Source organism: Salvelinus fontinalis, chromosome 9, assembly GCF_029448725.1.
Source record: "Salvelinus fontinalis isolate EN_2023a chromosome 9, ASM2944872v1, whole genome shotgun sequence".
NCBI classification, from domain to species: Eukaryota; Metazoa; Chordata; class Actinopteri; order Salmoniformes; family Salmonidae; genus Salvelinus; species Salvelinus fontinalis.
In genome coordinates, this window is record NC_074673.1 from 43,132,194 (window position 1) to 43,146,946 (window position 14,753).

Here is a 14,753-nt window from a genome sequence, read left to right on the forward strand (position 1 = left end):
CAGAGAAGGTAGGGTTGACAGAGCAGGTAGGGTAGACAGAGCAGGTAGGGTAGACAGAGCAGGTAGGGTAGACAGAGCAGGGAGGGTAGACAGAGCAGGTAGGGTAGACAGAGCAGGTAGGGTAGACAGAGCAGGTAGGGTAGACAGAGCAGGGAGGGTAGACAGAGCAGGGAGGGTAGACAGAGCAGGTAGGGTAGACAGAACAGGTAGGGTAGACAGAACAGGTAGGGTAGACAGAGCAGGTAGGGTAGACAGAGCAGGTCGGGTAGACAGAGAAGGTAGGGTTGACAGAGCAGGTAGGGTAGACATAGCAGGTAGGGTTGACAGAGCAGGTAGTGTAGACAGAGCATGTAGGGTAGACAGAGAAGGTAGGGTAGACAGAGCAGGTAGGGTAGACAGAGCAGGTAGGGTTGACAGAGCAGGTAGGGTAGACAGAGAAGGGAGGGTAGACAGAGCAGGTAGGGTTGACAGAGCAGGTAGGGTAGACAGAGGAGGTAGGGTAGACAGAGCAGGTAGGGTAGACAGAGCAGGGAGGGTAGACAGAACAGGTAGAGTAGACAGAGCAGGTAGGGTAGACAGAGCAGGTAGGGTAGACAGAGCAGGTAGGGTAGACAGAACAGGTAGGGTAGACAGAGCAGGTAGGGTAGACAGAGCAGGTAGGGTAGACAGAGCAGGTAGGGTAGACAGAGCAGGTAGGGTAGACAGAACAGGTAGGGTAGACAGAGCAGGTAGGGTAGACAGAGCAAATGTTTGGTGTTTGCAGCTCTGCTCCACCCCTTTATTTTTTATTGATTCATATATGCAAATACACCTGCCATATTTAGCAAATTAAGCACATATAATTCCCACCAAAATCCCTGAACTCCATTCATGATTTGTCTGCGCCAGAAAAATGTTTTATGTGCTATAATTTAGTCAATATCTGATGGATTATAAAAATTCAAAGAAATCTTCATCCATTGTCCAACTGTTGTATTTATTATAATTGTTTTAACAATTCATTGCTACTGTCTTGATTGGAATTGTTGCTTCACAGTTATGTTTTGAACTTTGTTGTGAATCTATGGCGAATACTCTCCATACTCCAACTTTTAGCTGTCTGTCTTTATTCAACTTAGATATCTACTCTTCAACCTATCTTTGGTAACACTGGGCAGCCATTGTGAATAAAACCAAGTTATTGTTTCCAATACGACAACCGTGCCAAGGAAGCACATCTGCTGTATGAGAGAGCTTCCAACTCTCAATTCATTATTAATACTGAATCTCATCTGGGTCAAGGCACAGGAAATGTAATTACTTTGTAATGCCCACATGTCATCATTTCCTAAAGTGCTGTCAGGAAAATAAAGTAATTCAAACATGTGGCCGTGCAGCCAAAAATAAACAACAATGCAAACAGCCTCTTATGACAATGACAGAGAGAGTAGGCAGATGGAGGATGCATAGCCAGCCGTTCATTTGGGAACTCACCCACTCTCTATAATCTTGGCAACTAGCAATACAAATATCAAAAAGGCTACGGCATTAAGCAGTCATAGTCAGTGTTGGTAGCTACTTCAGGGTATTTGTGTTTGAAACTAGCTTGGGGAAATGGCTATTCTCGGCCCCCAGTGCTCCGTTCAGCTCCTATGGGATATTATACTGTAACCTGATACTGTACAAGCTTCGTAGTGACAGTTCTCCTTGACTGTTACATAAATCACTTCTAATACTAGACTTGTTGTGATTATACAATCTTCATGTGTCCTGTGCAGGAGCCATGACAATTGACTTGTCTGGAAAACATATATTTGAATAATTGGGATAAGACTTATGATTTTAAGCCTGAAGAATTCCAAGTCTGGCATTATCCAAAATGGTGAGAGATCATATAAATACAGACAATGCTCCTATTGCTAAGATACATTCATTCATATTATGGTGAGTTATTAATAAGCCTATGGACTTGTTACCTACAAGCTTCAAGTTAACAATACAGCTCAATGGTAAGTAAAAATCCTGCTTTTGCAGTGGAACACTTGATATTGGTCTGAGTTCTATTTCTTGGTGCCATCTAGTGAGCGTGTTTGGGAATTACAGAGATTTGACCAATATATTAGTAGAAATACTGGATCAGAACAGGTGGCGTCACTGTGGTTCCACTGTATGGAGGCTGGGGAGAGTTGATACTTTGGTCTTATGTACACTGAACAAAAATATAAATGCAACATGTAAAGTGTTGGTCCCGCTATTTCATGAGCTTAAATTTAAAAAAATCCCAGAAATGTTCCATATGCACAAAAAGCTTATTTCTCTCATATTTTGTGTTTACATTTGTTTTACATCCCTTTTAGTGAGCATTTCTCCTTTGCCAAGATAATCCATCCACCTGAGAGGTGTGGCTTGTGCTGTGGAAAATAAAAGGCCTCTCTAAAATGTGCAGTTTTGTCACACAACACAATGCCACAGATATCTCAAGTTTTGAGGGAGCGTGCAATTGGCATGCTGACGGCAGGAATGTCCAACAGAGCTGTTGCCAGATAATAAGATTGTTAATTGATCTACCATAAGCCGCCTCCAACGTTGTTTCAGAGAATTTGGAAGTACATTCAACCAGCCTTACAACCACAGAGCACGTGCACCACGCCAGCCCAGGACCTCCACATCCGACTTCTTCATCTGCAGGATCGTCTGAGGAGGAGGCGGGTGCTGAGGAGTCTTTCTGTCTGTAATAAAGCCCTTTTAGAGGGGAAAAACGAATTCTGATTGGCTAGGCCTGGCTTCCCAGTGGGCGAGAGCTGGAAAGGGGTAATTCCTTGTTATGATGTTTAGCATTTAGGCCTTGTCTTAGCTGCAGCAGGAACCCTATTGAGGGGCTGAGCTTTAGACTCGCTGTCATTTTTGTCCGTTTTTGTATCCTGAATGTTGGTGCTAAGGAGACAAGCCATGTATCCTGAAACCCTGCATCTGTAATAAATTCAAGTATTGTTTTTGTACAATCATGGGTCCTCATTCCCACCTATCACCTCCTTTGGCTATTCTGGGTCTGCAATCAGAAATACTTCATCTTCCAAAAAATCATATGGAATTGTTTTTCCATTAAAAACCTAAATGTGCGCAGTAGAGGTTAAGTGAATTTGGCCAAATACTTATGACTTCTTCAAATGGGGGGGGGGGGGGGGGGGGCTAGATACATAAAGTGCTTTCATTTTTAAACAGTAAAACAGATATTGATTTATTTGAATTTTTTCACATTCAAATTAAAGGTGACATTTGGTACTGTCGCCTCATGAAACATTTGATCTCAATTCCAAAATGCTGTAGTATAGAGCCAAATCAGAAAACGTAGCTTCACTCTCCAAATAAATACGGACGGGAGTGTATACCTAATCCACAAAAGCTGTAAACCCAGGGCTAACATGTGCAGACTTTATGGAGATGGAGAGAACATCAAACAAATAATGGGTTGCGTTCTCCCACAGCTTTATGCACTGTCAGATTCAAACAATCTGCTATGAGGTCTGCAGCTCACCCAGTGTTTCACTTTATCAGAATACATTACAGCTTACGTGTTGGCTCACTACTTTCTGAGTGCATATCAAGAAGGGGACTGCGGCTCATAGAACACCTCGGTGTTGTTTTAGAATAAGGGGTGCTGTAGATCTGCTGGTGTTGCTAATCTGTCTGTCTGGATTATGGGCTCAGGGAGAGAGCAGAGGGATCAGAGAGAGTTTGATCGAGAGCCAACGGACTAAAGCTACAGAGACGACCTGCAAACAGACAAGCAGCAGGACAACTACAACCACTGACATCTGGACCGAGCTGAAAGAACTAAGAGACATGGTGGTGGAATGGAGAACAGAGCTGAGGAACACGGAAGCCAGACTGAAGGACAGGGAGGACCAGGCGGAGGAGCAACAACTTTAGCTTAGGCTGACCAAGGAGGATGTGCAGGAGCTGAAGACAGGAAATGCAGCCCAAGCTGATGAACTGTCAGCTATGGAGGCCAGAGTGACAGCCAGTGAGAGTGGGAACACAGCCTTGAAGGCCAGAGTCACAGTCAGTGAGAGGGAGGTGGAGGAGCTAAAGGCAGAGAGCCCAGTCAGACCAAAGGTGGCCTTCTCTGCTAGTTGGGCTAATTTAGGACAAGTAGGACCGTTCAATAATGAATATTGGTATACAGTAGAGTCTTCAACACTGGCATGACCTACAACCCAACTGCAAGCATCTTCACAGCACCAGTGAAAAAAGGTATACTACTTCAGATGTACAGCCCATAATTACCACACTATACATTATATGACCGTTTTCCTCCACCACAATAATCAGAAAGTTATGGATAATTCTATATATGATTCTAATGGATAGGATGCACGTGTGTCTAATACATTGTCTTTAGAGCTGGAGGAGGGCGATGTGGTCTCGATACGTCTCCCCAAAGACCATGGAGTCCATTGCAATGGTTCCCAAACCACATACAGTGGCTTCCTACTCTTCCCTATGTGAGGGGAGCACCATACTGTATGCTGCAATGAACTGCCGTAACAAAAAGCTTTCTGATGTGAGCAGTTCTGGGGCTAAGATGTTCCTTCATAATCACTAAAAAGCTACTAATACTGGTGGTTGTGTTATTTTCTTGAAGGGTGAATGTCTTCAGAGCATTGAGTCGATTGATTTCCCCCATGTCTTTATTCCAACTTCCATACATTTTTACCCCATTCAGTTGGATAAACCCGCTGGATACAGACTTAATCATGGTGATTGTGAAGCGGAATGCAGCTGTGACGATGATGTCCGGTCCTTAGACTCGTGAATGATAGTCATGAGAGTCTGAGGAGACATGAGCCTTATGTCGTTGTGATGTTCTGGGGCTACAGCAGATAGACCGACACACAGACGCGCACACGCACACACACAAGCAATATTTGTCAGACCATGAGACATCCTGAAAATTGGTCCTCTCACAAAATCGTCTGTAGGTCTACAAACTATTATGACCCCTCTATGGGGTTACAGCAGATAGGCACACACACACACACACACACGCACACACACACACACACACACACACACACACACACACACACACACACACACACACACACACACACACACACACACACACACACACACACACACACACACACACACACACACACACACACACACACACACACACACACACGGCAGGAACTGCTACTTACTGTCTGTAATAGTGACTCAGTCACATCAGGGTGTGCATGGCTGAGCTCCCTGCATGGTAAGCTCAAACAAATAACATTGTTCTTTGTTTACTATAATAACACATATTACCAGTGACAGTAACGCTAAATATATGTACATTCAACTCAGTCAAAACAATGAAACCACACATTTACCCACTAGGCACAAACTGGTTGAATCAATGTTGTTTCAATGTCCTTCGTCAACATATTGTGACGAGGAATTTACGCGGGTAATGAAAAACCTCATCAACTGTTGTTTTGAGGGTGACATTTCAACCAAAGGATTATGTCATCATGGTAACCACATTTCATCATAGACAAACCTTGCATAAAATATGTTGAAATTGTGACTTTCAGATCGTCAACGTTATATCTTCTATCAGAAAACAAGCAATAGGCTGGGCAGGTCCTCCTACTGGAGAATTGATCTACTGTATCTACCACTACCATCTGGTCTCCCATCCAGGGTTTAACTAAGCCCAGCCCTGCAATGATATTTGTACCTGACTACTACCAATGTGCTATCTTGAGAGTGACCATTGAGAGATCACCACTTAAAAACGAAACAGATTCACTGTTGCAAAGTCATTCCAAAGAGTAGGTATAACAAAGCAAATGAAATGTGACCATACTTTCTCACTCATGTATCATCAATGATGCTATTTTATATAGCATTTGGGAAGTCATCAACAGCTTTTGTTTCAATTCAACACAGAATTCAACTAAAAATAGACAATACAATAGGGCTAGGGTTTCAAGCTCTGGTTGATTTCAAATGCAATGATATTTAATGATATTGTTTGTGGTTGTCAACACAGACAAATGTCAACATTTGAAACGTCTGCTTGGATAGTTCCATCTGTGCCACTGACTTAGCCTGTCTTTAATTCCAGTTTGTCTACATAATAATAATTGATATGTTGGATTTACGTCTCCATCTCAACCAAGAATGTAAGTTAAAGAATAGGACTAAATCACATCAAACTTTATTTAAAGCACATTTAAAGTTTGATTTGATTTAGTCCTATTTTTGTCTTTGCTTTTTGGTTGAGATGGAGATGTGAAATCAACATATAAATCATTCATTTGACATTACTGTAACTATAAATATCTTCTTATGTAATCAAATAAAGCTTGCACCGTGTACTTTTAAGGTATTCTCAACTGTAATCCGGGTCATTTGGTTCTGCTATTAGATGAGGTACAGTAATAACACATTCATCTGTTGTATAAATAAACTAAATATCTGACATTGTATTCCCTTTTGAACTTTGCTTTTAAATGGTTGAAGGCGCAGTGATAGACATTTGCGAGACAACTAAACCAAAAATCAGACATAATTTTTTTTGCACTGGAACTTGGCTGTGCTTTTTAGATGGTTGAAAGCATAGTGAGAACATATTGAACATGTGTCCAACTTTTATCTAAATTAATCTAATTCTAACACCTGTTTGAGTGGGTGAATATAGGTTGTAATGTCATTGATCAACGTCTCAACCAGATATTACCCAATTATCCACGTTGAAATGACGTGGTGTGCCCACTGGGTATTCAGCGTGGGGTTATATTTGATATATCTCTTTCTCGTTGTCTTGCTATATATTACAGACTGTCATAGCTTTGCTTGGCAGTGTTCCTGCAGTGCAGTGCCTGCCTGCCTCCCCTCATCTGGGTTCCATTGTGTGGGTGTGCACAGAGCTGGCTCTGAATGGGCTTGACCATTCATCCTCCACGCTGAAGCTCATTAGAACTCTATAGAAGCACAATTGTGAGCCTCACATTAGACACTTCCTCGCTGCTGCCACAGACACCACACAAAGTGCCAGTTTGCTGCTAAGCTAAGCGCATTGTCTTCTGATTCATAGAGTCTGGCCCTCCATTCATGATATTAAGTTCGAGTGGTGGAATATCAATTGAGTGTGTAATGGCCCGGTATCTTTTTAAGAGGCCAGGGACAGAAAGGACCTCAGCTGGTCTGCACAGTGCTGGATCTCAACAGGACCATTGTGGAGCTCTGAATGGGGGACCCCACTTTTTCCCTCCAATAGAAAGTAGAATGGACATCAAATAAATTCACATGAACTTGCTTTCAGGGTATTTTCAAGAACTGCATTCCCAATGGCTCAATTATACCTCCCTCCCTTGGAATGCTACCTACGGAGTCTGTCCCATTAACAAGTTGTGAATCCTAACGATGCTTTTCATACCAAATATCAAGTCTTACAAGATTATAAGCCACACACAAAGTGTAGTCAAAATCATCAAGGAAATAACCCTCTTTGGTACAGAGCTGAAATGGAACAACTCAAAGAAACATGCACGTTACATCATCAGCTTCTCAAATGACACCACTCTTACACAAACAACATAGCACTCATCTTGCAGCCATTATCCTAAGAGCTGCAGTGTGCTTTATGAATGTAATACTTTGCTTTTGCAGTATCTATTTATGTGGAGATTAATCGTCTCACACTGCTGCCTGTGGCTCAGCCTGTGCTTCACTGTGTCATGAACAAATGGCTCCCTTCCGCACCAGACAAAAGCCTATGGCAGTATCACAAACAGCGGCCCATGTGGAGCATGTAAACCCGCATTAGGTACACACAGAGGTAGATAGCACAGCCTGAGCCCACTAACACCCCTCACACGAGACACCACAGTCGCTTTCTCCACTAGTCTGGGGAATATAAAACCTCAAATTTGATTACAAGCAACCTTTGGCTCCCTGGTGGCCAGACAATGGGCCCGGCTGTCTGGAGCAATTTCCATGCCCAGCATGAGGTGTCCCCCGAACCGTGCACCCCCCCTCTCCCTGCCCGGACATGCTTGTTTACTGTCCCCCAATTTTGTTTCATTTCAGTCGGCCTCCTTTTCCCCAGCTCCTCTATTATGAGGCTGAGTATCATTAGCAGGAGCAGTCAGATCAGGGTTACATGGTTACACGTGACGCCAGCCGCCCATTGGCTAATATATACCACACGCAACCTCACTGTGTTTGTGTGTCTGTAGGCTTCAACTGTGCCTCTGAAATTCAATGAATGTATAACAACAGTTCTGGGTTTGAGTCCCAGTTTGGCTACTCCGGAATTCACGGCAATATTATATACAGTGATAAACTGCAGCCCTAGTCTAATTCTTCCCACATAACCACTTAATTTGATCTTAGATATTTCAACTCCACAGTACAGTAGGAGTAGAGTCTATAGTTCTGATCTCTTACAAAGTCTCTCCCTTTCGTCCACATCAGATCCTGGCGTTAACTGCAGTAGATCCTTCACATACAGTACTGTATCAGCTTTGTGCATATTTCTGTCAAGCTGGACAGTAAGTCTTTTTTTAAACAGACAGAATCTGGCAACCGGGGGCAGAGTAATTTTCTATCTCAAGCAGGAACCAATAGGCCTGTCAAATGTGTGAGTGACAAGCCATAGTGGAGTGGTCCAAATAGTCACTGAAAAGAGGAGGGAAGTGGCTGGGGAATAGCACTTAGGCCATTACAGAGGCAATCTGAAAGAGGTATTAATTGGTTTGAGTTCATAGAGTCAGAAGTTGAATATGAATGACCTGATAAGTCTGACATTTGACTAGAAAACAAAGGGGGAAAAATGTTCATTTAAATGTCAAGGATATTTCAGTTCTATGTCACACTTGGACAGTATTACACCATCAGAATAATTATACAATTATTGACTTTTGAAAAATGTATTAATGAGAACGCAATGTGCAGAATCACATTCTATGTGGGAATTAACTTTTTTTCCTCGTTGGTCGTCGTGCAACAAACTTAACACAAACGGTGACCTAGATCAAACCAAACCAAATAACATTATTATGCACTGTGTGAACGAAGCTGCAACTATTTAATTGCCTCCATGCCTTTCTATGGGACACAATGGGTGCTCTGAAGGTGGCTGCAGAAAATAGAAAACTATTTACTGCAAGACTGAGAAATACATTTGGTCCACGTTAAACTTTGGCCAGCAGTCCATTGTCTCGGGTGTCTATCATTTAATAGGCAAGTTGACATAATGAATGGAGACGGACACACCTTCTGCCACTCCAGAACGGACCCAGTCTTATCTGAATTGAGAATCACATTAGAGCCTCTTAGCCAATCACAAGGCAGCCCCGGAGCAAACTGCAGACCCTGGAGAAGAGAAGGACAGCAGAGAAGAAGAGAGTTAGAGAGAACTTTTGTTTTCCTGGTACTTTAATGAAGTTGGCCCTGTTTAGTCTTGGAGGGATTATAGCTCAGACTGGAGTCACTTGTGTTACTTGGCCCTGTGACTGCTGTGCTGTGAGGTGAGTGAGGGAGCTTTCCTTAGGGTCACATGAAGGGGATGATCGCAGGACAGAAGCAGAGCGGGAAGAAGAGCATGAATATGGCGGCAGTTTCACCTACTCACCCAGGCTTTGGGAGATCAGGGAAGAGCTTCCTCATCGACAATCTGCTGCGCTCGGCGGGGCCGTCCTCTTCCTCATCCTCGCCCAACTCAGATGGACCAACAGGTGGGTTCTTCAGGGGTCCCCTGACCGGCCACCACAGGAGAACCTGGGGCCCTCAGCATGTTGTCTACGAGGGCCAGAGTCAGAACTGTAAACGAGTCAAAGACAGGGGGCTTCCTCCTCGGTCACACTCAGGTAAAAGCCTCATATGATACAAGACATCATGATGAGTATTATGTATGCTATTCTATCATATTATTGATTGTGAGATCTAGCCTGTAGACATTTGAAACCACACTTGGGGAAAATGCACGTTTCTGATTTTGTAACAAACTTCTTTGAATATATCTTGTCTAATGACAAAAGATGTTCTTCCCATTTGACCAAACCAGTTATTTAACATAATCTGAATCATTCAGAGTTAATCAAGTTTAGTGTATTTCCAGAAATAACATAAAACATTTTTATAAAGATGTATCATTAAAAAGCTACTTTAAGGAAGTGCGAACACTACAATATCTTACTTTACTTGTCTTTCCTGTGTTCAGTTCAGATATAATATTTATTTTTAGTAACATAATATCAGATAAAAATGTATGCACTTTTCTTAATTTGCTTTCTTTTTTGTAAATATAATTCTAAAACATTAGAAATTGTATTTATCAAAACGTTTACAGAAGAAGGCTTATGTTTAAGATCTATTCTAAGAAATAAGACATAACATAGCACTAATCCCAATGTTAATCCCAGTCAAAGCAGAATATTACAACAGCAATCAACAGTTGAAACAATAACAAAGAAATATCCCCGCCCTTGTTTTGGTAAATAGCTGAGGGATAGGTCTGGAGAAATGTAACCACTCTCAAATTCCTAGACAGAGCTATGGATGCAAGGACTAACCGTCCATGCTATCAAATTATAGTTTTAACCATTTTTTGAGGCTATATAGTGCTTTATTTACAAAGACTTGACTAAGACAAGCTTATATTTTGTTTTCTGATGATGAACAACAGTTGAACTAAGCTCATGAGACATATATAATATTCTTAAAGAATCATTGAGTGTGTATCATTAATTTATTAGTCCAAAAATGAATGTAGCAAACTACAGATTGTCCCTTTAATGACATACTGTATAACCAAATGCTGTTATGTTCTACCACATTTAATTTCACTACAGCCATTAATTTATTTTTAATACATTTAATTTCCAGACGATAATCATTTGGCTACTCAAAACATGATGTATGTAATTGTTTTTACACTGAGTGGATGGTTTAGCAGAAAAATATATATACTTCCACCACAGTTCATTCATGGATTTTCACCTGCCAGCATTTATTATACATTTACAGTGTAATTGAATGAAACTCCCTCCCTCCCACCCTCCTCTCTACAGGCCTGTTGAGCAGTGTGTTTCTACGGGGCCCTCAGTATCTGCTGGCAGCAGTGTGCTGTGGTGGGTCCAGCCCTCCGTCTGTCTTCTCCGGTGAGTGTTTTATGCTTCATCAGCGATGCCTCAGCTCCTCTCTAAGCATTAGCAGCAGGGTTTCCTATACTCTCTACGGCTAATTACTGATGCAATGCCAGGGAGCTCATTCTCCACTCAACTCTCTGCACTGCTATTCATGACCATTCACAGCTATTTAGACCCAGGGAGTAGGGTGGGGAGGAGGTTATGGAGCGGTGGTGGGGGGGCTTTTATGGCTGTAGAGGCCTGCATTTGCACTCATATAGATACACACACCGACTCACTCAAATATGCAGAGCTAATAAACATTTTGTCTCTGTCAGATTAGGACTGTAATGATCAGTGAGATGCCACTGTAACACTCTGTTATTGGTCTCGGTGTGACATTTTTATTGCCTCTCAGTGGCATTGAGCTCAGCCTCAGCAAAAAGGAACGCTTGGCTGATAGTTGATCCAACTGTGATAATTGGTCCAGTCTGAGGAAACTGTTTATGATCCTGCCAAAGGAAGGGATTGTTTGTGTTTATAATGATGCTCTTAAGATGATTTCCTGTAGCTGATTATCTGACAAATGTAGATCAAACCAGAATCTATATCCCCTGGAATATGGATCTGAATTATATTATGTAATTGCATTTGTTGCGAAGTCTGTACTAACCTTTTCATAGGGAAAGTCTCATTATGTGGACAACATCGATTTATCCTAACTTCTGTCAGGGTTGTGATGCTAGTTGCTAAGTCCTGTGACTTCTGACAAGTGAGGCAGCAAATAGCATCCCTCAGTAAATACCCCCTGGTCCCTCTTAGTGGGCTGACACTTTCCCACAGTGCCCAGCAACAGGACAATGCCATGCCCGGCCGTGACCAATCGGCACTTTCACTCCACCATCCACACGCGACCCCGCTGCAATTTTTCCCCGCAGCAATGAATTCTGCGAAGCACAAAAACACAGAAAACACAGCCATTCCTCTGCAGAAAGGGGGCTGTGCCCGGGAACAGCCCACTAACCCTTTGTGTGGCCAAAGAACCCAGTTTCCCGACTCCCTCCTTTCTCCTGTCACCTCACTCTCATTCCTGCCCATTTAAAGTTCCCTTAATGGAACATAAAGAACTCAATGAAAGTGACTTTTATAGACTTATTCGAGCTCATCTTCCCATAGAACCGGGCCCATACCTGCAAGAGAAAAGATTTAGTGAGGAGCGCTGAGCCAGCAAGAGTAGTGGCCTTTCAACAAACAGTCTCTTTTGTGGTGGGTTCCTCAGGGTTGTGAGCTCAGACCAAGGGGGCAGACACACACGTAGCCCCCGGGAGTGACCTGTTAATCGTCCGTTTAAGTGGAAGCCATTGAGGCCCAATGGAGGCCTGAGGAGCATGTCTAAACCGGTTACTCGCTCCCCCGAGGTGGTCTGTGTGCAGATTTGTCGTACAGATTAAAAAGGCATTGCTCAATGGTATTTGGTAAATTGTTCCACTTGACTTTTGTTGTGCGTGCACCTGTGAGTGAGGCAGCGTGGGATTGCTCCTCAGAGTTCACCAAATCCCTTTCTCCCCTGTGAAAACGGGTCTCCATTCTCTCTTTAGTCACCCCCATTTTGTTAAATTAGACAGATTGACGCAAGTGGAGAGTAAGCGTGTATAAGATTGGCTACAGTAGATGGGCACAATCCATGTAGATAGTGAGTCAGGAAGTGAGCCATTTAGTGGATGAGTGAGTCTGCCTTTTATCATCAGTATGAGGATATATTCAGTGCTTTGGACTGGACTGGACATGATAAACCAGAATAATGCTGCAGTTAATTTCCCCATTTATTATTTGGATTATTTTCTATTTCGGTACGCTTGATATGGAAATATAATACATTTATTTTCTTATTCAAATGCATGCTTGTTATTGACCTTATTTAAGTTAGACCCATTTCCATATTCAATAATTGGTACTTGTCTCTAGTAGTGCAATGTGCCATTGCCTTCATGCAACAGAGAATATACGTCAATGCAAATGAGTTAACTCATCCATAACCCTGTGACATTTCCCTTTCAGGTTATTATTAGATGGAATAAAAACATTAATATGAATGATTTTGACCTCTGACCTTCCAGAGGGAGCCAACATTCCCATGTGGTCCCCGGATACGAGCCCCAAATCCCGGCGAGGGATCCTGAGGAGGGCGGTGTTCTCTGAGGAACAGAGGAAGGAGCTGGAGAAAACGTTCAAGAGACAGAAGTACATCAGCAAGACAGACAGGAACAAACTGGCAGCAGATCTCAGCCTGAAGGAGTCTCAGGTAGGATACCATATATCTCCTGTCTAGGTCGGTGCCCATAACAACCTCATTTTACATCACATGCTACATTATAGGCCATCTCATCTCACCTCTTCATTGCATACAAACACATATTATTTGGGTGCTCCAGCCTAGATTTAGTAAATATATAGAGCCACTTCTATTGTAAGTGTTCCTCATCTCAAAATGCTATTACAGTACGACTTTCACTACTGTGATAATTGTAAGTAGATCAAATAGATCATGCTCTCTGCTGTATCATAGACTTAGATTTGACTAAACAAAATGAATGGCACCTCAGTCTGAACCTCTCACTGATCTGTGTGTCTACTGTAGGTGAAGATCTGGTTCCAGAACCGGAGGATGAAGTGGAGAAACTGTAAGGAGAAGGAGGCCCACAGCGGCCGCTCCCCCATGGAGGAGCTCATGTCCCGGGGCTGCAAACAGGAAGAGGAGGCACCAGAAAGCACGGGCACGGCATTAGACAGATCATCATCACAGCAGTGGGACAGGGAAACAGGAGTTACCATAGAGAAAGAGCCATGCAAGAAACATGTGACTTTGATACAGCCACTGAGTCTGCACAGACACACTTTGACCTCTGACCCCTGAGAAGATGAAAGAATGAGAGAAACCACTGGGCAAAAACTGGTTGAATCAACGGTGTTTCCACGTCATTTCAACCAAAAATTATACATGATGTTGAATCAACGTGGAAACTGATTGGATTGGAAAAAAGTCCTCAACATAAGGCAATTTAGTCTTTTTTTTCATCCAACGTTTTACCTCAATCCAACGGCATGGTCATTTCTTTTGTTGATTTTACATTGAATTCATGTTAGTTGACAACTCAACCAAATGTAAACCAAAACTACAAGTTGAAATGACGTCTGTGCCCAGTGGGAAGATGAGGGTCAGTGTTGTGAGGCATGATTGAAAAGGGAGTGTCTGAGCATTGGATAAAACGACTAACACTCCATAACAATAAAATACTTGTCATTTTAATATTGTGTGGGTTGCTATTGTGTAGCAACATTTTGTAGACTGACTAAAAGTGTTTTTGAATGTGTTTTTGGAAAGTGTTTTTGAATGATCAATACAAATCTCAAAAACAAAACATTTATTAGACCATACATTGTATATTAACACACATTGAAGGTTAGTCAGCTACACACAACCATGCGTAAATGCTTTAACATGTAATATTGTGTTCAGAATGTTTGTTTTACTCCTAACTGAAAGAAAATCTGTAAATAAAATGATTCATTAAATGCTGATTTCTTCATTCCATGTTAATATTCAAGACGCTGAGCATTCCATAGTAGTACAAGACAAACTTAATA

The 14,753-nt window shown here is 42.3% G+C and overlaps 1 protein-coding gene and 1 pseudogene across 1 annotated transcript; both read left to right on the forward strand.

Moving 5' to 3' along the window:
- Window positions 1–1,414: 1,414 nt before the first annotated feature.
- Window positions 1,415–4,488, forward strand: LOC129861834 (collagen alpha-1(VIII) chain-like; annotated as a pseudogene).
- A 4,869-nt stretch (window positions 4,489–9,357) lies between these two features.
- On the forward strand, window positions 9,358–14,681 carry LOC129861789 (homeobox protein DBX2-like). Its single transcript, XM_055932939.1, has 4 exons — window positions 9,358–9,848; window positions 11,052–11,141; window positions 13,226–13,410; window positions 13,747–14,681. The coding sequence occupies exons 1-4, from the start codon at window positions 9,539–9,541 to the stop codon at window positions 14,020–14,022; spliced, it is 861 nt and encodes a 286-aa protein (XP_055788914.1). The 5' UTR covers window positions 9,358–9,538; the 3' UTR covers window positions 14,023–14,681.
- Window positions 14,682–14,753: the final 72 nt, after the last annotated feature.